Below are 27,074 nucleotides of genomic sequence, written 5' to 3'. Positions count from 1 at the left end.
TCAATCACGCACATACAAATACGCGTTGACTGTTGTTGACGTTGCAAGTAGGTATAAAGAAGCAGAACCACTATCAACTAAAACAGCAGCTGAAATTGCATCTGCGTTTTGAACGAATTTATCAACGTTGTGGTCTACGATGGCCAGAGTTACTATAGGTTGATCCTGACAAGGAATTTCTTGGGGTAGTATCATCTCTGATGAAAAATAACATAACGTCAAAATCAGACGAGGACATAACGCAATTCATCGCGATCAGGCAAATGTTGAACGATTTAATCGAACGCTTGCTGAGCAATCGTTTGGATATCAGTAATCGAAGGAAATAATTCAGAAAGGCAAGAGATCTCATGAATGGGTTGCAAGACTACCAAGTGTAATAGATGCGTTAAATAATGAAATCACTCGTGCAACTGCCATGAAACCTACAAACGCAATCACAAAAAAACTTATATCAGTACAACGACGCGACTCTTTCTCAAAACAACCTGTACTAGGTAGTGTGACTGTAAGATATTTTTATGATCCTGGTAAACTTAAAGGTGGTATAAAAAAAGTGCAACTGATCATATTTGGAGTGAAAATAGAGAAAAAAGACGACATAGAGATGAAGGAAGAAGAGGAGGAGGAAAATGATGAGAAGTAAAAGAAGAACAATATAGTGGAACAGACAAGGTGTTGGTGGCAAAGAAAAAGACAAGACAGAAGAAAAAGAAGAAGAAGAAGAAACCCAAAGGCCCTTTTCAGGGCTCCTCCATTGTCTTGAAAAGATGGATATTCTCTCTTGCCTAAAAAAAATTAGTCGGTTTATTGTGTGTTAGATTTCTATATTTGTGTGTATGCCTCTAACCCTCTATCTAATGACGTCTCTATGTCTATGTCTCTATTTGTCCCTTGAGTAACGCGTATTCATGTCAGCCCCTTGCCCCACTGTTCCGCCCGACTGAGGTCAGCCACTTGCAACATTGTTACCATTGTTTTCCCAATGTCCAGTACCGTGACTTCACCCCTGTTTAATTTATCTTGTCCCTAGAAGGCCCAGTCCATTGTCACTCTACTATGATAAATTCCCATAATGCCCCCAAGTGGACCACAATGTTAAAATCCCCATATTGTCCTATAGTGCCGGGACATTTATTCCCCTCATATAAACCATATTGACCTATGGTGACCCCCTTCACTACTCACAGACAAAGATAACAGTAAAATACGTTATACTAGTGTGTCACGAATCAGTAACATTTCACTATAAAAATAAATTGTGATAAATACAACGCAAAGAAAGCACGATTTGTATTCACAAGAAATCGATAAAAGCCATGGATAAATATATGCATTACACTTTGACAGTGTTGAAAGTCATATATTCTGACCTGACTTATGATAAATTTTTAAACAAGCTTTCAGATATATAATTTCAAATAATGACTATATTTTCTACATTGAATATTGAAACTTTATTTTGGTTTACAAAATTAAATCTAAATGTTTTAGCTCTTATCTCTTTTTGTTCTGATTTCTGATATAACTATCATATGTGAATGTAAGAGCTAAAGATCAACCAGTTACACTATCTTACTAACTTTGCGAAAACAGTAACAAATACTAAATTAAATCAGGTATGTGTTACATGGCTTATCTTGTAATATTTCACATGGTCCGAATCAGCCCCTAATTTGGGCCGAATCAGCCGTTAAGTTTGGTCCAGTCAGCATTGGATCGAATCGGCCAGCATTCATCGTCGTCCTTGTAGGTCAACAATAATAATATGTCCTAAATCTTATATCACTGTAATAATCATCATCCTAATAATAATAATAATAATGATAACAATACTAATGACGTCTTATCAACATTAACGGATATGGAGTAGTAAATATAGTCAGTGGACATCACGTTCGATGTTCTGATTGGCTCTTGTAAGAAGGTCAACTAAAAAGAACGTTACGCCTTAACCTAAGATGGCGGTGATGATCATTTCGTAAGCAGGATTCACGTGGGAAGTGGTGTGGAGGACTTTTAATCGTTTATAACAAGCTGCGCCAGATATTTTGGATTGTTTTGGTTAAAGTAGAGCAGATTGATAAGGGTTGATACAAAATATGGACTGTGAAGACCCTTATGAAAGTCTGCCGCCCTCCACCACCGTATCAACACACATGCTGGCCGGCGCGGCAGCAGGGATTGGAGAACATTGCATTATGTACCCCGTTGACTGCGTGAAGGTAAAGTTTTGAAGTGCACGACATTCGTACACATAACTAAAGGCGATAATCAGAAGTTTGTAAAAGTTTTAGTCACATCATTTGTACAGTGTACACTCCATCACAGGGGCTCGTGTCGTTGCTTACAATTGACATGTCATACATGCACTATATAATAACTACAACGGAGGACACTTCTCTCCTTTCTCGCGCGACCCATTCAAGAATAAAACACAGATATTTCAAGTTCCTTTTCGCGTAGCGTAATAAATTTATTACCGATATTTAGCTCAGGCATTCGACTTTGCGTATCCAAAGTTTGGCTTGATATCTAGTCCTACAATGTTAGACATAGCACATGTTCAATGTTGGTTTTGTTTTAGTGCTATGTCTTACTATCCAAATAACGGCCTTGTATAGCGTGTTCCGATGTCGTTGACATCGGAATGAGTAATCAAAGTTTCAGGAATATCTCATAGCATATGAACACACTACACAGCGCTGTTAGTTATGCAGTAAGACCCAGACCCCCAACATAAATATCAGCGTCAAGGTCTTACATGTAGGACTAGCTTACTATCATATCTTAAAGAAATGCCAGGCCATTTTCCCACGCTACTGCTTGACACGTGATCGCGTGTGCTTAATATGCAAGTGAAATACTGCTGAATGGAATACTGCCTTCTCATTGGTTAAAAGAAAATGACATCCTGCATTTATTTATAACTTATTTTCAGTTGGCCAATGAGAGGGTAGTATTTCATTCAGTGCGTTCGTGCATATTAACCCTTTACCTCATGCAAGCGCCTTTGGACACCTCTACTCCATTCGCATGGAAGTGCCTTTTGACATCTCTACTCCATTTACAAGAAAGCGCCTTTTGACATCTGCTGTAAACATCAGCCATTTTAAGCCAGTTTTCGTAGTGCTGCCTTTGGGGAAGACACCCTATTAAATACTACATTCATTTCTGCAAATGACAATTACGTCAGATCACGTGGTCACTGTTTTTACTCTGGTTGATATCTGCTATTTAAAGTAACTGGTTTGTAATCACTCTCCAAAATGGAGGTCGCAGATTTCAATCAGTACTAACAAAGTTTTCACGATTATAATCACAACTATGAAAGCTTCAATAATTTAGGTAAAGGCTCTGATATTGATGTAGGCAGCAATTGGTTTTTTTATAAATTATCAAATTCAGATGACTTAGTAATGTAGACGCGGGCAAAAAACTTGTAAATTTTGAGTATGAGAAATGGCAGCTACGGTTGGTCACGTGGTCTCACTGACTTGACGGTGAACAAGTTCTCTCAAGATTTTAAAGCACATAAAAAATTCTTCCATGAAAAATAATTACACAGCTATAACAATCGGACTTTACTCTTAAATTTTTCCACACATAATATAAAATGGTTAAAATTGCTGTTAAACGTAACATACGCTACATTGCTTAACAGTTAACAGGTAGGCCTATGCGTATGGAGTCGAATAGGTAACAGGTGTTCTATTTATAGCGTGCTGTACTTTGAAACTATGCTCTATGAGGTAAAGGGTTAAGCATATTATTCTTAAATTGGTCATGCGAGAAAGCAGTGAAGTGTTCTTCCTTGTAGTTATTATATAGTACATGTATATCAGGTCAATTGTAAGCAACGATATGAGACCCATGCACTCTGCGATATCATCAACCTTTAAGCACTGTGCTTTAGACAGTATAAATAATAAGGACATAAGTCATATCCGAGTTATGTAAGATTCTCATACGACAGTGCCCAGTAACATAAAAGGTTTTAATCAGCATAAGTATACTAGGTGACATATCCTATCTCATGGTGATTAGTTAGTAGATATAATATCCAATATAGTAAATTGTGTACCGTTTTAGGGATTTTCATGATACATCTGTCATACCTTTCTGCTTCGTGTATCCTGGAGTTTCGACGACGGCAGCACTTTCACATACATGTGACAGGACCAGGATGTCAGATCAATAGATTTCAAAATTTTGATCAATAGATTGTTTTTTTTAAATCCGTAAGATGTATTACAGACATGCATTTTGCATTTTTTTAAGTGGTACTGAAAAAAGTGCTTACTTTGCCATATGTATTCTCTTTATATTGTAATAAAGCAAGTTTTGAACTAGTCTTATGATGTAAGACATCTTCTGTGACATTTATGTTGTTTGGGTCGATGTCTTACTGCCTAAATAAATGGGGTTGTGTCACATGTTCCCTAGTCAACTGGTGGGAATATGCAGTCATTTTTCAGGAATGTCTCACCATTAGCAGCCCTTATCAACACTTTGCCACAAATTGAAGTCCAGTTTCTTTAGTCAGACTATACTTTCACAAATGTCTTTTTCCTGTCAGATTAAAATTCGGGCACACGCATATGGACGCGGTTTCAAGTTCCACTGATGTACATTTCAGTTGGTTGAACTGTGAGATGAGCTGAGGAATGCCACCGTTGGTTTAGGTGGAAGCATGTTTCTTTAACAAAAGAAATAAAATTATACTAATATTAAAGAAAGCAATTAGATATCTTTGTTTCGTTAAAGAGACTTATCATCCTAACCAATTTTCGTATTTTGGGTTCACATCGCATTCAAGCCAGCTGAAATATAGGTCAGTGGAACTTGAAAACTAGTCCATTTGCTTGTGTCAAAAGTTGAATCCATTAGGAAAAAGACGACAGAGTAAGTATTGAACAGCTAATAATTAGTTGGTCATAAGTGAAAATGGTGCCAATCTGATGTCTAATTTTGCCACCATGGCAGTCTTCTTGAAAATCTTGTTATTGTTACTGTTCTTGAAAGGATGGTCAAATCAACATTGAGTTTTCACTGAAAGACTTTTATTATGTCTAGTTAGCAGGGTCTACAGTGGACCACAAGAACCTTGAAAAAACTCAAGTTTCATTTTGACCTTAAAATTTTGAAAGAAACATAAATATAAAACAAAACCTAAAAATGTGAGAAAATGGTGCACTGCTCACCCTAACTCCACAAAAAAATGCTTTTTGGCCACATTTTTTTCTCATTAGGCCAGCCTAGCAGTCAAGAAAGCTCATGACCTAAACAGATTAAAGACATCTGGTGATTTTATCATTAATCTGATCGACCCGTAATGGCAAATCGAAGGCAATATTTCTAGTAAGAGTGTAAGTTATACCCTTTTTAAAGTATTTGTGAACATTTTTACTAATACTTCTTGCTTTAATTTGTGTTACGAATAGAAATGAGTCAGGCATAAAATCCAAACCGGAAGATGCATTGCCAACATGGCAGAAGTAGCATATATAGTGACATCATTCTCAAGGAAATGTTACACTGCAGAAGTTTGTCTACTTTTGTACCAAAATTGGCACACCAGATGACAATTTCATAACCTTTAGAACACCAGATACTGTAAGTAATTTTGATAAGTCTGATCACCAGCTTAAGGGGTATAGACTTCTGGGCTGGACTGTTAGTGATTGTTAGTGCCAACCTATAGACTTGTAAACATGGATTAACCCCCCTTCATACACTTGAGGACACACGGTACTAATTAAACGGAAGAACTATGAACCAGTCTAGAAATGGGTGAACAAATAATTGAGTATTTATGGGTTTGGTGGTCCATAATTGGTTAATAATGAAAATTAAAATTTTAGTAAAAATATCTTTTGAGAGCTTACCCAATATGTAATTTTAAAAAAATATAGACACATTTCTACTGATGCAATTTTAGTATTTGTACAGGCTTGACTCCAGAGTACTCAATAATGAAAGTAGCAATTGATTCATTTGGTGCAGAATCAATAACGTGTTTCATGTACATGTAAATAAACAAAATGCCATGGCTCATATGGTGTTCTTCACACATAAGCTTGCACCAAGGTTAGATGTGCATGGAGAATTATAGGTCTCATCATCAGCACCCAGAAATTTTAAGTTATTGAATTTTGAATATGATGGTGTTTCCATATGTTTACTATTGGAGTTGAGTAAGTATCGTGAGTCCTTGAGGAGAGTTGGTAAGTATTATCTTGCTTTTTAATTTACTGCTCAGTTTTCATGTACAAGAATACAGTGTACATAACGTGCATTTACACTAGCTCATTCACCTGGAATATTTCTTTTTCTGAGGAAATCAAAGCAGGGTAAATTCATATTACAATTGGGATGATTTACTCCCAAATTATCATTTATAGGAAAAGCATGGGGTATACATATGGTCACTGACTTTTTAATTTACTTGAAGAAATATGAAATATCACTACATTTATTAAGTTAATAAACTATAAAAATGCTTTATATTTTGACATGCTTGCAGATTCCCCTTTGTTGATGAGAAAAGTGCTTATCTCCAATGTCAGAAATTTTGACCACATGCTGTTTTTATATTTCAACTTTTAATAAACTCCTGGCATTGTAATTTAGGGTTTATCGGCCGGGGGGGTGGGGGGGGGACATAAATATGTAATGAGACCATGTATGTAAATGCAAAAAGGATCAATCAATAAAAATGCAAATTTCAAACTACCTTGAGAATATCTAGCAATATTAAAACTCATTTCCAAATATATATTATGCCCACCATGGAGATAATCTTGTAACTGCCTTGTGTATTGAACCTCAAATAAAAAATTAAAACCTTGAAAGAAACAAAATCTTAAATTTTAAATTTTCATTTCATTTCTAACCCATGATCCAAAAATTAACGTAGTGCCAGTCTGATGTCATTGATGGCAGCCATGTTGAAATTTTTGTTTTGCTAGTTCTTAATGAAACACCACATTGACATCGGTTTTTTCCATCAGAAAATGTCTAATAATGTTTGGCTGGTTGTAAATGAAAACTGACCATCTTGAAAATCTTCTCACTACTCCTCCTGAATTGATGATTATATCAACTTTGAGTTTTCACTAAGACACTATGATGTCTGCTTGTAGGGCTTTGAAGAACCATGGCTTCCTGGTCAAAAAAGATGTGAAATTCATAAAGGAGAAGTGTCCAAAATACTTGAGATCATACTACACACTACCATCTTTCAAATGATTTAATTTCTTCTTTTTTTTGGACTTAAAATATGTTTGCATGTTGGTTATTTAAGTATTTAAGTACAGGTCCACAATTATTTATTCATTTTCAGTGTTTCCCTTTATGCACATTTGTGCGTCAGGGACGCACGCTGGAGAAAATTGACGCACACATTTTGTTGACGTGCATTTTTTTTTTACGCAAAGGATTCCCATAATGCGATCAGGATTTATTTAATATCCAATGCATTGGACGATGGGTGGCATCATGTATACTTCGAGCATTGACTGGTTCTCTGCTTTGTTTACTCCCCGTGTTGCGCTCCTCTATTTGTATAGCTGAGTGCAACGCAGGGAACGTACAAAATAAGGAACCAGACATGCATAGGCAATGTTATGACAGTAGCTTCCCCTAATCTCGCGAGCTCTCACATGATTTCCATCAAGCTCAGCGAGATGTCATATTGATGTTTAACCTCAATGTTTGTTGCATTAGAAAGTAATCTCCAGATTAACACATCGTGCACTAAGAATCATAAGCGAAGAAAGTGAAAGAAGCAAAACACAAAAGAGTAAGTATGGATCTAACTTTAATGAAAAATGGAGAAAATAATTCTGTTGACTGGAATATGGCACATCCATTAGGATTACCGGCGTGACTTCTGATCACATGATTGCGAAGACTGCAAAAGTGAATAATCCTTTTATGACAGGGTTTAAAAATTTTAAAAAGTCTGCCCTCGTTTGCCACAAGATATCTGGAGAACACATTATAACCCAAGACATTCTTTCACAACAAAGAAATCAGTAAACTTGTCGAGACAAATGCATTTATTTGGATTACACAGTCAGGGGGTCATTGCAGATTTTTTTGTTTTTTAACTTTGCTGCAGTAAATGAAAGATCTTAAAATTCAAGTGTAACTTATTAGAAACGAGATGAATCATTAGCCCCTTGATTTTTGGATAAATTTGTTCTAGGACGAAGTACAATGAAATCGATGATAGTGCACATTTTATGACAGGCAGTAAATTAACTGCCATTTGGTTAAAAAGATTTATTAGGCTTTTTGTATTGGCTTGTTTGTAATGTGTTGGTCTATAATGTTGCTTCAAAAAGATAATAAGGAGAGTACGATTTTAAAAGAATAATGATCTAATCAAATTATTCTTTGAATGGACAGTGCATTTGTTTGTTAGTTTATTTGTATGTTTAGAGAGAGAGAGAGTATGTTGTGCAAGTTGCAATATCCTATTTCAAGCTGAAAAGGTACGAGTCAGATGAAAAATTGTCAGTACATTTTTTATTTGACCCCCAGTTCTGACACCAAGGTTTTTTTTAACCCTCAGTTTTACACCCCTGGGGGATACACTGAATTTATTTATTGATTCACTTTATGATACTCTGCTGCTTGGCAGTCATTATTTTTCATAATTACAGTAGTTTTCTCTTCATCATGCAGGATTGTCTCTCTTTTAATAATACATTAACCCTCAACAAATTTATGACAGCTATATGGCTGATAGCTGCAAGTTATTATTTCTGTCTCCAGTGAAAGGATTTAGCTTTTCAGCAGTTTTACATCACTCAAAAATTGATTTTAATGTACCATCTGTTTCAACCATGAGAACTGCTCCCACTCCAGCCTCTTATTTCTCATGTCCATAGTTCTGCCACCATTTTCATCAGCATCCTTTACCAAAAGAGAGTCAATATATATTCATTTTCTTTGTTGTCTTCACTTTTGTTCTCACTTTCATCTATATACTGCCTTTAATTACCATTTAGTCATTTTCATCACAAGTCTATTTCCTGAAAAATGAAAACAGATTTTGATGACCTAATTTTACAAGTCAATGCGCTTTTCTGAACTTTTTTGAAAAGTGTCAAGTGCCCTATCATAAATCATGTGTACTTAAGTAGCTGTTGTTACTATTTATTATTGAATATCAATAATTTGGCAGTATTGTCCAGATTGAACTCTCAGAAAATTTTTATAACTTTATGATTTACATGTGCATTTTAGCCCTTTTAAATGAAGCACTGTTGCAACAAAAAAAAGTATAATTTGTTGAATGATTGAAGGTGCTTACATAAACAATCAAGTGATGTCAGAATATCCATCAGAGGATAATCTGTTAATTAGTTGCACTGACTTTCATGTCTGTTTATTTAAATCTAGCCTTTAACTATTCCACAGGTCATCCATGGCTAACCAAAATATAAAAAGGGGAAGCATCAAAGGGTAAATTTGGAATGTCATGATTATGTGGTACATGTAGAAACATCGCATCCTTTCAGAATTTTAAGTGTATTTGGCCCAGATCCCTGAGATTACTGCTGAATGGATGGTCATATCAGAATGGGATTTTTCAAAGACTTATGATATCCACTTTTTCCTGTCAGCATTGGTTGTCGTAAAAATGACACTTATGATGTTTAGTTGGTCCTTAATGGTGCTGATCAGACATTGTTTTCTGAGGGTCTGTGGTGTTTAAATTATCAGCCTCTAAAGACCAAATTCTGTGTACCCTACCAAGATTCTACAAAATAGTCGGCCTGTTTAGTCATATTCAAAAATATTTGCGAGGGATTTTACATGTCAGAAACATGTACAACTCCTACCACAAGTGGTTAACAACAGGTTCCTAAGTAAACAGTCTGTAAAGTCCTTGAACAGTTTTTTTGTGTCTTACCACATTCAACCAACCACTGTAAATTATTATTTATACTATGATGAACTGGGTGAATGCTTTGCCTGTCTCAGGGTTACCTTAAGTAAACATTTTGCGAAACCCTTCTCTGTTAACTTGTTTCTCATAAGGAGTGCCTCTTAGTGCGTCATTCACAGATAGTCACAAGTACAGATTCAGCACTTTACTCTTTAGTCATATGAGAAGCTGTTGCAGGCATAGGCACTCATTTTTGTTAGCTAAAACAAAAAGGACACACTACAAATTAACATCAAGTGACATGGTTCATAATATTGCATTCCCCACACCCCAGCCATTCCATGGTCATTATTTTATCCCAGCAGCTTGTTCAGTATAAAGTGGTCAAAGTTTCCTTTGCCGTTACATACCATTTTTGATATTTAGACATCAGTCTTTGGGTGTAAGGTCAGAGCCAAATGCCTATCAAAAGGTTGGGATTTGCCGACACTGTGTGTCAGTATAGGGTAACCATTTACTTGTGGTCCTAGTAAACTTAAATGCCCTTACTTTGGAATATACCTGCATGAAATTGATAGGAAGATGAATTATTTTCTCAGAAATTGTGAGGATAATATTCGTTATGTCTTTAATTTGTTGACAGATGAGATGAAATTACAGCATTGATGAAATTTGATTGGCACATTGTGCCCATCGTTCATACCAGTCTTTACAAATGGTAAATACGCTTCCTTTTTTATTAAACCTTCTTAAGGCTGGAAAAAGTTCTTTTTAAAAAAAAGAGGAAAATTCATTAAAAATCTTACTTTTTTACTTTTCTAATATTTTTCATTGATAGTATCATCATTATCGTGACAATTACTAACATTATTTTTTTTTTGGTTATTGAATTATTAACAAAGAACTCACCCATAGCAGGAAACTTAGGCCAGTATACCATTCAGCACACCTTGAAATAATCCCTGTACTCTTTCAGTATGGAGGTATGGAATCAGCCAAGTTGTGACAATGTTTGGTCCTTACATTCAAGACATTTTTCCTCAGAAAAGGTCTTGTAATGTCCATACCCAATATTTTCATAAAATGTTATGTACCATGAGTGCCCTGGAACAAGCATTGTTATATTTTGAATGTACATCAAGAAAATATTACGTGTTTTTAAATATGCACTGCCTAGAAAACCCTAATTGGCTGATACTAGTTTAGATGACAATAATTTTTAAAGTTATGAAGTATATCAGATTATTGGAGCTGGGAAAAGTGTTAATGGAGATACCAGTGGGTGATTTTGAGCCCCAAAATGGCATTAAATACAAGTCCAATGTACATGCTTTATGGACAAAAATAGACAGCAACCAGTCAATCACCCTTTCAGCATATATAGAAAAGGCAGAATACCAAGCCAAATTAAAACACAAGTTAAAAGTACAATTTAATTTTAATTTCTTTTCTCCAACAATTTAGCCCTGTGGGATAATGTGCTACAAACTATATTTCCCTCTCTGGATTAAGATAAACAGAATAAATAGGAATGAAAATAAGATGTACAGATATTCTATCAAAGTACGTCTGTCTGGTGGTAAAAGTGAGTCCTGCATCTGATCAAAGGGAGCAGCCTTAACGCTTTTATGTGACCTAAAATGTTTGAATACAAACCACAGTCAGCAGGTAATCTGTTTAAGGTATTTTTGTTATTTTGTCATGGATGAGAATGGCATAGAAATACGTAAGCCGGTCATGTAGTGTGAATTGTATCAATATGTGGCACTTTACCCCCTACTCTGTTCCATTTCCTGAGCATGTTCGTGGCAAACAAAATTTCAAGGGACTCACCCAAAACTGGTGCCAATTGCACAAAATTTTTAATTGATGACATGATGAATACCATTGGTAATGTCACCAATCTGAAGTGCACCACCATGTAAAACACACAGGAATATCAGAAAAATCTGCAGTATCTTCCTTCTCAGACAGCATTTTCGTGGTGAGGGGGAGCTCAGCCATTTAATTAACTAAATCCAGGTGGAATTTGTGTATCTCATTTTAAACCATAGCCATCAATCATGATTTGTCTTCCCCCAGTGCTAAAAAAAACCAATTTCATGCAGAGGCCCAGGGCAGGTGACTTTAATAAAATTCACAAGACGTGACTTAGATTCCACAAGCACATATTCCAATTTCCAAATGTTCAAAATTGCACTATATTATGTTTTTTATATTATTATTTGTCACAACAGTGTTGCAGTGCAGTATTCAAATATGAAATGATAACAAAATCATTAAATTTCCTTGTGTTTATTCAGATCTCAAAATATTTTGTATAATGAAGTGTTTTTCTTCAGTTATAATTTCTCCATCATTGTCATCCTTACTCATTGGGTCAGTTATGTTTCTTTTGATTGTCATCCTTACTCATTGAGTCAGTTGTGTTTCTGTTGATTGTCATCCTTACTCATTGGGTCAATTGTGTTTCTGTTCATTTTCATCCTTACTCATTGGGTCAGTTGTGTATCTGTTCATTGGCATATGAAGCATGTCTTGATTTATCTCATTACATTTTTGATGTTGTTCATAGGTCCTGATTAGTTCGGTTAATCATTGTTGCATTTAATATCTTTATTTCTTAGCAGAATAGCATGAATAGGAGTTAAAAACAGCACTGAGAATTGAAGCTATTTCTTTTAGCTTGACTTTCTGATTCATATTTTGCACATTCATTTAGTTTGCATTAGTTCAAGAAACTAGGCATGAGCAGATTAACCACTTTTATAGGGGCCCCGAGTGGTCTAAAGAGCTCTCCGTTACGGATCACTGCCATCTCACCTTTGTCTGCGTGGGTTCGAGTCTCGGATTCTGCAAATGTTGGTATGTGAGAAAGCTTGCCAGTAGCTTCTCGTAGGTCGGTGGTTCTTTCCAGGGTTTTTCCGGGTTCTTCCTCCACCATTAATACTGGCCGCCATGTATAGCCTATCGTGTGCTGAAAAATGGCATTCAACCCTACAACAACAACTACTTTTATACCATCAGAAAGCAGATTCCGTCAATGTGGATCGGTGGTTTTTCTGGGGTTTTCCTGGGTTATTCCTCTTCCATTTATATGGCTGCCATGTGTAGCCTATTTTGTGCTGAAAAATGGCATTAAACCCTACAGCAGCATCCATCAGAAAGGTGCCAAATTCAAAAGCCATGTTACAAAATTATGCAGAAATAATGAGGAAAATAAAAGATTTTTATTATTTTCTGTATAAAAAAGGCCACATTAATTGACGATTAAATTCAAAAAGAGGATTAACTGATTAATCTCAAACATAACCCAATAGTTAGAAAGAAACTCCAAACCCACCCCCAGCAAAAATGATAAGGACAGTCCCTTGTGTTTTTAATACAGTTCTTGACATTGAGCTCTGATTCACATTCTGCTGAAGAGGGGCTCACTATTAATGATTTCCATCAATTTAACAATTTCTGCATGTTCATTTTCCGGGTGCTGCAAAAATATCTAAATGCTATTCAATCAGTGTTGTAAATAAAATGGGGGGGGAGAGAGCCAGTGGTCATTTTTTATATCAGTAATCACAGTAGGTTCAAGTATTGTAATTAGTTCATATTATTGTACTGTGAATTTTGGGTACGTTGCAGTTGCAGAAAACTTTGCAAATAGAATAAGCAGCTGCCAGCTCTTTTACATAATTTATTAAAATGCACAGCAATTACCTCGGCTCCATTTCAGTGAAAAACATTTGGCACTTTCACTTGTGGCTAATCCCCGAGCTAAGATTAACTGCCAAATAATGCCACATGTACCACTTAATACATCTAACCAGTGATGCACTAGTGGGCAGATTTGCTAACACTTTTTTGTGGAGTCAAGCAGCCTGTAATGAAACTTTAAGGCACAAGATGGGTCTGAATAGATTTAGAGGTGTCTTGGGCATGATGGTTTCAATTTTTAAGATCTGACATTGCATAATGTGCCTTTAGTTATTAGTCCATGTAGTTTGTTAGTCAGTTGAGCAAACAACAATGCATTATACGAAGGCAGTTCAGGGTCTATGTTTGTTTTTGGACCTGTCATTGGTTATCAGTGGAAATGTCCTTGTTCTTAGCTTGCAGAGAGATGCAACTCGTGTCGAAAAGTTTATTTCAAAATTATAATTAAACAGTACATTGGTTGGAAAGCAAATTAAAGGTCATGTATTGAAGCAGCTCGCCAAGAGAAAATTTAAAGAGTTATTGGAAATTGGCTTATTTTGGATCATGGTTTTGGATGCAGTTAATAAGGCATGTGTACTAAGTTTAAATAAATAGTTAGTAGCATTACGTACACGTAGTCTTAATGTATTGTATACATATATAACATACATGTATATAATTTATATGCATATATAACTGTACATGTATATAATTTATATGCATATGTAACTACATGTATATAATTTACATGCATTTTTAACTGTTCTTGCTAAAATTTGAATATATTGAATGTTTGATATATGTGGCAACAATTTAAAGTTTGATGAATGAACTAGAGGATTGGTTTTTTTTATTTTTTTAAAAATCAAGCAGATTTTGCCAGCTTAATGGAGAATGTTGTTACCTTTTTGAAAAACAGAAGTTGGGACATTCATTTACATCAGTCTTTAGAAATAGTACAGTTGTACATTTTAGCTGTAGATCAATTTTACAAGTCTTCCTTTTTGACATATACATGTAAGACCAAAATACATGTCCATTGTTGATGAAAATTTGCCTTGGTAAAGAAAGGGATATGGTGTATTTTAAGTTCACTAATTAGACCAAGATGTCACGATCAGTAGTATACAATTATTTCAGTAGTTTGATATTAAAGGTTATTTTATAGACCATGATTTATATTTATAATGTGTCTGAATGGAGTCACGTACAAGTTCTTTGTCCTGCTTTAGTAACCCCTTTCTATGCTGTAAATGTTTTGTACAGGTCTACATAGATGAAGTTTAAAGGCTGCTCAGGTGTTGATGGCTGTAATTGTGTTAATGTTTTACAGCATAGACACAAACAGTGTTAATGGCTGCAATTGTGCTAATGTTTTACGCCATGGACACAAAGGCACATTAATGGTTGTAATTGTTTTAATGTTTTACTGCATGGGCACAAACACAGGTGTTGATGGCTGTAATTTGTTTTAGTGTTTTACAGCATGGGCAGTTTAGTACCATGCAATCTGAGTATAGTTTCTTGCTCAACAGCTAAAGGTTTACCAACCAATGTAAGATATCAGCCTAGGGCTATATAAATTAAAGGTCTTTGTACATACAAGAATGCCCAAATGGTGAATTTTGTCAAGTGCACAGCTCTTAATAGCATTTGATGAAAAAGATCCAAGTCTTTACTATGGCCAGAAAAACTTTTATGCTGTAAAACAAATTCATGCTGGCAAATTTCACAGAAATTTGTTGAGATACTTGATTGTGATTGTTTTAACTTTTTTGTTTTACATCAGCAGTTTTGCAGGTGTCGGAGCTGTTGCAAGAAGTCCAATGACATTTATCCTCACTGTTATTACCTAACATTGTAACTTAGGTAGCTATAGTACTGTTGATAACCCACTTTCTGTTGCAGTCGGTTAACTTTTGAATGAAATGTGGACGTTGTCAGACATCCATACCAACCAGGGCAACATGAAGGTTGACTTAGTGTACCCCTGGTAAAGGCACTTAGCTCCCAATTTCTCAGTATATAGCCAGTAACATGTTAAAAGTATCCTTAAAAGCAATCAATAAAATATATATGTTGAATAGACAGGTAAATTCTGGATCACAGCATTGGTATTATGCATTGTTCAGCATTTATTTAGAACAATATTCCATAAAGGAGAAAGATCATTGATTTATGTTTAAGAAAATGGGAAGTTATAAAACAAACGGCTTATCTGGGTCATTGAGTTATGGTACATGTTGTTGTACCCCAGTATAATCCAGTTTGCCTATATATCATAGTACACTTTAATGTATCCCAGGATAATGCACCTACCAATATTTTATGGTACATGATAATGTACCCTACTATAATCCAATCTGCATATATATTATGGTACATGTTCTTGTACCCCAGTATAATTAAGTCAGACTATATATTCTTGTACACTTTAATGTCTCCTTTGAACAACATCATAGTGTGAAACCACTGCACCCATATGTACATTGTCGTTGTGTCTTGTGATGATGGCAATCCTATCTGTGTACCTTGTGATCATAGCCATTGTGTCACTTTGTATCCTGTGACATTTATAACATATGATTATGATGATAATAAAAGATTATACACTGTAGAAAATTTTCTTATTATAAATAAATATCCAGGTTTTATAATTGGAATATTTGAGCACTTTTCATTATGCATTATATGATCATTATTTCATGTTTTAAACAAGATGATGTACTATACAAGTTCATTTTTTGTATAAAATGGAAAATGGTCAAGATTTTTGTTTTTCTTTTATTTCAGACACGTATGCAGAGTATTGTTCCTGACCCCAAAGCTAACTACCGAAGTGTTGCAGATGCATTGTTAAAAATAGTCCGCCATGAAGGCATTTGGAACACCATGCGAGGTGTCAATGTTGTCGTCGGGAGTGCAGGGCCAGCCCATGCCATGTACTTTGCCTGCTATGAAAAGCTGAAGACAGTGCTCAGTGGGGGCAAACAGGGAAATCATCTAGCACATGGTGACTTTTGTTAAATTTGCTTTTATTTATTTTCTTCAAAAAGGGAGCAGAATTTTCTTGACAGTTTGTTTCTAAAATTTCTGATAAGTTCGATAGTATGTGTACATATAAAAATGTTGGAAGATGTCATGTTTACCCAGACACAAATGTCATTGAGTGTATGACCATCAGTCATGAAACCATTTTGATTACATTAATTATAGTCTGAGTTCCTGTGGTCATACCAGCTGTTTTTATTGTTCTACTGGCTGAAATTTGTATTTCTTCTTCCAAAATGTTTCCCAGTCACGTTAAATCATAGGAAAGACTGAAATTAGTATTTCTTTTCTATACTGTGAAATGGACAGATCAAGATCATTTCGCCTCCCCAAAACCAGCTGGATTTTGTGTTATATTTATTCATCCATTGAGGATTACGTTATTTTCAGACTTATTACATCTTATTCTTCAGGTGATATATTTTTTTAAAAAAAACATTTTGACCTATTTACATGAATTTTCTTCACCTGTGTGGACTCAGTATCTGCACTCTCTGACAGCATGGTTCTTATGACTACATTCTTTTAAAAAAGTGACATTTGTGTTTGCACGTGCTGTAATCCATACATTACCTTGTACATCATCAGCTACATGCAGCATGTGCTCTGATTGGTCAGATACTTCATGGTCAACAGTATTAGTGTTATTATTTTTTTCTTTATTATTTTGTTGTTTCAGAACATGTTTACTGCAACAGGCAACAACAAAGTTGATTAGTTCTGACTAACTTTTCCTGTCCTTTTTGGTTTTTGTTTTGCCCTAGCCAAGAATTTCAACGCTATGGTCCCCCTGCATGCCCTAGCATGGCCTATGGGCATGCAAGTCTGGGCAGTCTGTCAGTGAATAGAATGAGCTCTATGGTCTATCCCACCTCTGTTGGATGCCATACTGGTTACCATTCATAGTCATTTAACTGGCCCACAATCCATACCAATAAGTGGATGTATGGTTTTTATGGTATACCGTACCATTCCTCTTCAAGTAGAGTCATGGACTGTGTGATTGGGGGTGGGTTGCTTATTGATAGATCTGTCCATTCGTCATTAATGCTTTACCAGTAATTCCACCTTCTATGCTACTGGCTGTACAACTGCTCCAGTACAGTCAGATTTTGATTTAAAAAAGCCGGCCCTACCAGTCCAACTGCATCCTACAGATATGGCTTGCCTTTTACACAGGGCTTACCCTCGGAAATGTACTAAGACAGCCTTGCCTTATCAATACCTCTGGGTATGTATTATACAGATGTGGATCTTAATCAGACCAAGATAACCCACAAACTGTGAAGATAAACCTGATGATAGCTAACACTCAGCTCTCACCATGGAGAGGACTGCGTATTGCTTTAAAGCAGCTATAGAGGAAATTTATTTGGTTTTCTTGAACTTGGGATGCACCTCCCCTTTCCCTTTCTATTCTGGCATACAGGGTCAAGGCCTCAGGAAATATTGATGGTGATGAAGTTGGCCCCTTCCATGTCCTCTCTCGCAGTCAGGAAAATCCGGAAAATTACCAGGAGACTTCTGACAAGATTGGTGATCCAGGCAATTCCAAAGCCTTTTCTCTGAGAGTCAAATACAAGCATAATTTATATCTCTATAATAAAAAAAAACAGAAAAAAGAGCTGGTAACATCTCATTTTGATGCCTTTTGTACAGATCTCCCGGTGTTAGACAAGAATTTAGCCATAGTCAATATAACTTCGACTACATACTTTAATGTGGATAAAGGACCAATGCATGCCACTTTGAAGCTTTTTCATAATGCTGTGGCCATGTCTTCATTGTTGGATTTGGCGTTGCCGGTGATTTTCCAGCTGATGGAGAAGGTTGGCAGTGAACACACGTGGGAGTCAATGGCTATAATATCCAAGGTGATTAACTGGGTGGCCCACCATGCAATGGAGGTTGCATTGATGGCTTCTGGTAACCTAGATCTTGTGTGACAAGATGCATGGTTTACCTCACTCAAGAGGGGCCCCAAGTGGCCGAGTTGTCTAAAGCGCTGTCCGTTACAGATCACTGCCATCTCACCTTTGTCTGCATTGGTTTGAGTATCGGATTTGGCTAATGTGGGTATGTGAGAAGGCTTGCCAGTAGCTTCAACACAGAAGAATAAAAAGGAATATTTAGATTCTTGTGAATAAAAGCTGGAAACTACACCGTTATGTTTACCAGACATCACATGCCAATTTCAGTATGTCTCGTGGCGGGAAATATGATTGCCATCATCATAAAATGGAAATTAATTTCCAAAAATTATGTAAAGTTGACCGATATCAACAAGCCATTGAGCTGCATAGGGCTTGGAACTTAAGTTTGTGCAAATGTACTTGTGGTAAACAAATTACACATACTTCACAAACTTTTCAGTTGAACATAATATTTATCATTGATGCAGCAAACTTTTAATTACGTTTTTCAGCTTTACAATAGCAGTTATTGATATTTTGTTACACCTTACTGAAAACTGGTAAATCTTACGGAAAAAAATCAACTGCCTTACTGAAACGGACTCATCAGGGTAGGCAGGTCTGCCTTTAGATCGCCTCTACTCTTTGGTGGTAAGAAGGAGGAAGCACGGAGACAGCCCTGGAACTGCCCTTCCATCTGTCTACACAATAATCACATTATAAATCATCTTTATTTCTTGTTCAAAGATGGGATGACAGGAGATGATGGGATATGGGATCATTTGTTTCTCAGCCCCCCCCCCCCCCAATATCCCTACGTATACATGAAGACAATCTACTGATCAGTCTTGCAGACAGTAATCACAGGGGATTAAGAAACCATGTTTCTCTGCCCCAAGCCTCTACTACAGGCACACCAACATCAGAAGTACTGGATCTTATTTCAAAGAGCACTGGAATTTAATTAAAACTTGTTTTCATTAGGAATGGTGATAGGACTATTTGGTATTAAATTTACAATACTGGAAGTTATTTTAAATTTTTTTGCTTTGTATTCTAGAGAAATAAATCATTTGTTGAGTTTTTAAAAAGTTGTTGGTTTTCATTCTTTTTCTGTTACTTATTTTAATACCATAGAGCGTAACAATGCACAGATGCAACTGCCTGGGGTTGGGGAGCCCATTTACTTCTGGACTTCATCGTTGTCAGCGACCATTTGAGTCTGGAGGCCTTAGGTCTTCACATCATTGTCTTGGAGAAGAATGTGATGATCAGAGCCTTTTGCTTGGAGCAACTATCTTAATAAAAAGTCCTGCTTGTCATGGCAGAGAAATCGATGGTAGTTACATATCTCCTCAAACAGGGCAGTACCAAATCACCCCAACTCCACATTTTGGTCTGTTACTTTCATTGTTGGTGAGCACAAAGCAATATTGACATCCAGATCTGGTATATTCCTGGCAGAATCAGTGTCTTGGCTGATTCTCTATCAGGGAGAGGACAGGTTCTCCATTACAGAATGGTTCCTCCATCTGTTGATCTTTCATCTGATTTATGAACTGGGGTTGGCATCCGATGATCAATCTATTTGCTACCAGATGGAATCACAAACAGCCCACTTTCATCTCACCAGTGCCAGATCTTGAGGCATGGTCTGTTGATGCTCTTTCTTTCAGCTGGGAAGGTCTGTGGGCCTATGCCTACCTCCTAACAATCTTTGTTTCTAAGGTTATACAAAGGGGCCAGAAATGCAAAATGATTCTGATTGCCCTTCTCTGCTGGGACAAATCCTGCATCAGTGATCTGGCTATAGATCTACCCAGGAAGTTTCATACCAGGCCAAATCTTCTCCAATCTGATTAAAATCAGATCTCCATTGTTTAACATGAAGATCTGACAGCGACTGTTTAGGGGTCATGTTCTGGTAACCTGTGTTATTACCATAATCGCTAATTTTATCATTCAATCAGATGAAGTCTTCCATCATTGCATTTGGAGACAGAACAGTGTGGATATAGATCATGAATGTGTACTGAACGATTTGATTCACTTTGAGATTATTGAATGCTGCATTTCCATTGACTAATTCAAAAAGTCAGAACATGACCCTTAAGCGTTTGTCATTAGATCCTCGCGTAGGACAGCAGATTTTATCAGATAGAATCTTATAAAACAGTTTCAGACCCATGTGTTTCATCCTTGCCTGGAATGCTGTCTCCTTCACACTTGGCTCTTGTCAGGACAAACTTGCAGCATAAACAAATCAACCCTTTGGTCATGGAATGAATTGCACAAGCTAGAAGGCTCTCCACTTTATAGGCCTGTGAAAGGAAGTGGTGCATTTTCAGGAAGTGGTGCAAGTTCAGAAACATAGTACCTTTCAGTGCCTCTGTCCACAAGTAGCTGACATTTTCTTGGTCTGTTCAAGAAGAAAAAGTTAGCTTTGATTACTATTAAAGGCTACAGCTGTATGATATCAGACACATTCCATTTTCATGACGGGGAGAATCTTGGTCTTGATAAAGACCTCTCTGAGTTGTAGTCCAACTTTGACTTACATAGGCCTAAGTCACTCACTTTTGTCCCTAAGTGAAATCCTTTCTGGGTTCTGACTTGGCTGAATTCAAACAAGTTTGAGCCCTTAGTCAGGAATTCATTGCAGTTCATCTCATACAAAACCTGATCCCAGATAGCAATGGCTTTAGCATGGAGAGTTAGTGAATACATGCCCTGTCTGTTGACCTAGCCTGTCTTTAGTTGTGATCAGATGGCTAGGCAGTCTTTATTGTGCATCCTGGATTCGTTGCAGGAACAGATAGTCATCAGTGGGCAATCAAAAAGTTGTCATATGTCCCCTCTTTTTTGTATTGACACATCCCAAGAGGCTCTCGAACAGGACCTGATACATGTGCTCAGACTTAATCTAATATTAAATGAGCCAATTTGTAGGAAATCTGGGAAAGAGGATATAACCCCTCAAACCCCCTTATCATGACTGAAGTGGATCAGATGTCTTGGAAACTCTTAATCACACGTATTTGGACAGTCTTTTTTATGGAACACAGAAAATCACTTACACCAGAGTCTTATGCACACAGTTGCTGGGCAGCAAATCAAAGGCTTGCCAGCCTTGCTCAACCACCTGCTGAATGTGTAAATATGTTGATCAGCTAATGTGCTGATATTTACGAAGACAGAATTCGGTGGCTGAAAGGCCCCCAGACGTACAAGTTGTCACTATATTAGCCAAATGTAAGAAAGTGTGTAATGCCTGGCTTAGTGTTTGGAATAAGGTCCTTCCTTGAATTTACAAAATTTAGCTGCACTTTGATGGACAAGCAAAAGCTATATGTCAGTGGTATGAAGAATGTGGAAATTCAGACTCTCTGTCGACCACAGGCTCTTCTCATCTGGACATTTAACCACTTTATGTATGCCCAATATGCTTATGGGACTGAAACTTTTGCTGGTGTGACTCTGATTTGTGCTAAAATAGGAATCCTGGATTCCTAGTTTTTAAAATCTTATGAAGACCTCTGGTGGGTAATAGTTCCTACATACTCTGACTTGTTGCCTCATAAAAATCTCTGCTCCAAGAGTAATATCTACAAGTCTTGTCTTTAACCATAATGTTTCTGTCAGAGATATTGTTGGGGCAGTCAGTAGGCATGCATGGTCAACCTTTTCAGGTTTTTATCTTCGAGACTTGGCTCCATAATGACACTTTCTGGGTCTGGTAAGCACAGTTTTTAGTCGCACAAGTTGCTACCAGACCCAGCACAGCCTCTAGATGAACACCCTGAGCAGCTTTTGCTGGATTTGCCTGTGAGTTGTATGTGTTAAAAAGATCCATTTTTTATTCCTCCCAGACATAATCACATCACCACCAGTTGTACTGCTCTCAGTTTTGAGAGTAGGTTAACTTTCATAGTATTCAGAGGTTAACTGGGGTATAAGTTTGATGCTTAACATTCTGTCTGCCCATTACCTATTTTCCTAATTGCTTCAGTGGCCTAGTGGTTAGAGCATCCGCCTTGGATTCAAGCCCCGGCCGAGTCATACCAAAGACTTATAAAATTGTACTAGCAGCTGCCTCACTTGGCACTCAGCATTAAGAGGTTAGTGTTAGGACAGGTCGGCCTGGTGTCAGGATAATGTGACTGCATGGGACATGATGCTACATGTCTGCGGCATGATGCCTCAGTGCTAGACTTCACTATAAACTGCCACATTATAGGTATCATAGTGATTTGACTGAAAAATTGTTAAAGGTACTTTCAAAATCCAAATCACATGCACGCAAACACACCTATTTTCCAAACATTAATGTGATCGGGGAACTTTTTTGAAGGAGAAAGCAATTCTTTTAGTAAATTATGTTCTAGAATACTTTAGTTTAATACCCTTACAACCTCCCCACAATGCATTTCACTCAGCTTTAAACTTGTGTCACCTGTTGGTTGTAAGGGGAGGTAATGGGCAAGAGTTATGAACCTTTCCCCTATAGACACAAAGAAGAATTTTTGTTTTTTTAGGGAGGGCTGAATTCGGGAGGTAGTAGTGATTATATTCCTAATGTTATTGTGATTTGGAAAGCATTCTAAGAGAAACATAATTTATATATAAAAAGATTTTACTTTCTCTGTGATCAGCTTGATTTAGCTACTGGTATTGTATGTAAAACCATTCTAGTTGTGAACCAGAGAGCCAGACTCGTTTCACTTTCAATACATACTGCATTAGGAATCATATTATTGTTTCTTTTCTAGGTAGATGTCTTAAAATTTTCAATACATACTACATTAGTAATCAAACTATTTTTCCTTTTTTATTAGGGATAAAAATGATTTTTAAATTTTTAACTTTAAAAATACCTTGCACCATGCAAATTTGAATGTTGACAATTAATTATTTTGGATAGTATGACTTCCTGTTAGATCTTAGCAAATTTTCAATGTTTTCGTCTGACATTTTTCAAAACCACTTAAAAATTCTTGCGGCTTCATTGACATGATGGTGAACGAGTTCTCTCTCGATGTTAAAGCACATTAAATATTTTTCTTTGAAAAATAATTCCACAGCTATAACAGTCGGACTTTACTCTTAAATTTTTCCACATATAATAGATGTCTACCTAAAACGTAAAATGGTTAAAACTGCTGTTAAACGTAACACCACTACATTGCTTAACAATTCACAGGCATGCCTATGCATATACGGTCAGCTAGGTAACAGGTGTTCTGTTTATAGCGTGCTCCACTTTGTCACTATGCTCTATGAGGTAAAGGGTTAATGTGGTTTTTTTTTCTTCTTTTTTAAGTTATTGTCATTCCTTTGTTATTTAAACAAAAAAATATTCTTGATGCATCATCACGTGCTTCCTGTGGTATTATTTCACCAAGCCCCAAGTCAGCACTGCCAACGTCATAAATGAAACAAGGTGGAACGTATAACAATAAAATATAATAAATTTATTCAGTAATTCCTGTGACAATTTCTCAATCTCAGTTTCTTTTAAACAAATAAATTCAATGACCATTCACCTGTTGTTAGATATCATCGCACAGATTTAATGGTCGTAAGAGAGAGAGTGTTTCCTTTTAGATGTTGACCTGGTTACTCATCTGCCACTCCTCATGTCTTTGGTACTCTGGTACCCTTGTTGACATACTTTCCCTGCACTTCCAGTGCTCACAAAAACGTGCACCTTACGGCTTTTCCTTGTTCCCACTCTTTGGTATCGAGCCTCCAACTTCACCCAGAAAGCTTACTGTAGAATGAGAAGTGGCATATATTCTTATCTCCTTAATCTATTCATATGGAAAAAGTCACCACTCTCTTAGAGACAAGTCATCAGAATAAATTAACAGGCCACTCACGCAATCACTTCTATATATTCCATAAACGCTTTGTTCTATGCTAATGGTGCTATAATATTATTATTAACAAGTTCTAATATGTGCATACACATCCAAAATTGTTAACTTCTCAATATAGTAAATTTTTATCATCAATAGCAGTCATATGCATTTTCCACCCTACAAGTTATAAAAGACACATATAAATACCATATATATGTGTGCATGAGTCCAACAATGACTAACTCTGAATAATTCGCAACTACATGTATATAGTTATATACTTGCAAGCAAGAACAAGTTCTACACAATTCTCTAATGATTTCAGTTATGCATTACAATACAACCTAGTAGTTAATGACACAATTCAGTTAGATTTAAATCCAACTATCTGCTGTATGTAATGATGTATCAATCATACAAATTCCTATTTATCAGACATGATTTTTCTCCATTTTAAAGCAGAATTCCTCTTTTCTCCTGACCTGAATCAGATTTTTCTTGATATAATCCATTTTTTATATCTCCAATCCCTTTTTTATAAACGGTCTGTCAACTCCCATTCTGCAACGACCCTTGTAAATTATTCATTCCATATATTAGTTAGCACACAACTCTCATAAAGAGTATTCTGATTGGTCAAAGGTTTAAATTCTTCCAGTGAATCTTCGTGTAATGGAAACTGGTGTAAATTCATCCAATGAATATTTGTGTAATGGAAGCTGATGGCAATGGAAAGAAGAAGCACGCTTGCAAAACATGGCGTCCCAAGTTGTTGAGAGATACCATGACACAAAAAGTTTAGAGAAAGGTTTAAAAAATGTATGGAAATGGGAATGGCTGGAGCGAAAAGTTGATGGAAATTTAATTGGTCAGTTTATAAAAAAACTGAACTCTTGAGGACTGGCATTTTGTGACCTCTGCAATAAGGATCTGAATTACGGTATTTGTGGTTGGAAGAATTCGGAACAACACCTACAAAGGAAGCTGCATATAGAAACATTGAAGCTCAGAAGGCATCTGGATCAAGTGCAGTTAATTACTATAAGAAGAAAGATTTCTTGCACGAGAGAACAGATGTAGTCCTCTGTCAGAATATGTGCACTACATTTCACCAATACAAGCACCAGCTTGAAAGGAAAAAGACTCTCACCTAGAAGAAAAAGAAATGATTTTACAGTGAGCCAAAAATGTTAGTAGTGACAAAAAGGAAGGCCAAAGAAATCTTTGCCAAAGCCACATTAAGAGCTCGAGTGGAGTATCAACAGGTTGTGTCCATTAGACAAAGAGACAAGTGAATGCATGGGATTATTTGTATATAGTTGATATACTTGGGTGTTTATTTTATAGATTTGTTAATAAAAGAGAAGTATAATATATTTGCTGCAAAAATTGAAAATTATTGTGACTTAATTATGATGTGAACACTGACATCCACATGAAATAATTTTAGTGTCAATAGTATTGGAGAACAAATTCATGTGACTATAAATATTGTGAAATTATTGAAGTTAAGTTGAACATTTTTGGTAAGTTTATTAGTCTTTCAGATGATTATTTTGGTTTATTTTATGATCATAAGTTGCACCAGGAGCAGTTTTTTATGAGTGTAAAATGTGTTTTTGGTCGGGAGCTTGAGGCATCTGCACATTTTCCGACATGACAAGAATAATCTTAAGAGTTTTAAAATTGACATCCCTCTCCCTCCTTCATGGCACATAATACACAACAAATAGATAACACTTTATTTTGTCCAATTTGACTTAATTACTCACACAAAGCAAACATTAATCCTGACTGTTTCCTTCAAAAGGGTTTAATCTTTTTATTAATAGAATAATTAAAGTAAATAAATACATCTTGCCTACCACTAAAATATTCCTCTAATGACAGTAGTGGTTGACATTAGTCGTTGTTGTTGTTGTTGTGGGGTTTAACGCCATTTTTCAGCACATGATAGGCTATACATGGCGGCCAGTATTAATGGTGGAGGAAGAACCCGGGAAAACACTGGAAAGAACCACCGACCCACGAGAAGCTACTGGCAAGCTTTCTCACATACCCACATTGGCTGAATCCTAGACTCGAACCGCCGCAGACAGAGGTGAGATGGCAGTGATCCGTAACGAAGAGCGCTTTAGACCACTCGGCCACTCGGGGCCCCCTGACATTAGTCAAGTAATTTTCAAAAATTATTCATCTCTGCATAAACACAAGTTAACATTTCTTGTTTTATTCATACCAATATTTAATATTTTCAGATAATGTATGTAGAGAAGTACAGCTCCTAATCAACATTTGGTAGTACTAGAGGAAAGTGCCATAGGATCAACAGTCACATTGCATAGCAATAACAATGGAGGAGACCATTGTTAGTAGCAAATATATCCAGATGCCATTTTACAGGAGCAGGTTTTCTAACTAATGTACCTTGATCAAATATATTGTCGACTTCTACAACTGGTCATGATACGTATTAATTTAATGTCAGGATGAAATTATAGGACAGATAATAAGACAGTTAAATACAAGCTGATACATGACTCGGGGGAACGGGTAAAAAAAAGAAAAGTTTAAATGTATTGAAACTATTCACTTCCAGTTTTGTCGCAGCATCACCCCACATGCAAGATTCTACTAATTACTGCTCTCTCC

At 36.3% G+C, this 27,074-nt stretch overlaps 1 protein-coding gene across 1 annotated transcript in view; it reads left to right on the top strand.

Moving 5' to 3' along the window:
- The first annotated feature begins 1,950 nt into the window (after positions 1-1,950).
- The window catches only part of LOC149794908 (mitoferrin-2-like), a 40,450-nt gene continuing 15,326 nt past the window's right edge, over positions 1,951-27,074 (top strand). The window contains exons 1-2 of the mRNA XM_089964549.1: positions 1,951-2,225; positions 16,391-16,610. Of these exons, the coding sequence (XP_089820675.1) occupies positions 2,103-2,225; positions 16,391-16,610 (343 nt within the window). The 5' untranslated portion in view covers positions 1,951-2,102. The remainder of the gene's footprint in view (positions 2,226-16,390; positions 16,611-27,074) is intronic.

This window comes from Sinohyriopsis cumingii, chromosome 7, assembly GCF_028554795.1.
Source record: "Sinohyriopsis cumingii isolate HCF-2022 chromosome 7, ASM2855479v2, whole genome shotgun sequence".
Lineage (NCBI taxonomy): Eukaryota > Metazoa > Mollusca > Bivalvia > Unionida > Unionidae > Sinohyriopsis > Sinohyriopsis cumingii.
The sequence above is the reverse complement of the archived record's forward strand: the minus strand, read 5'-3'. Positions and strand labels throughout refer to the sequence as shown.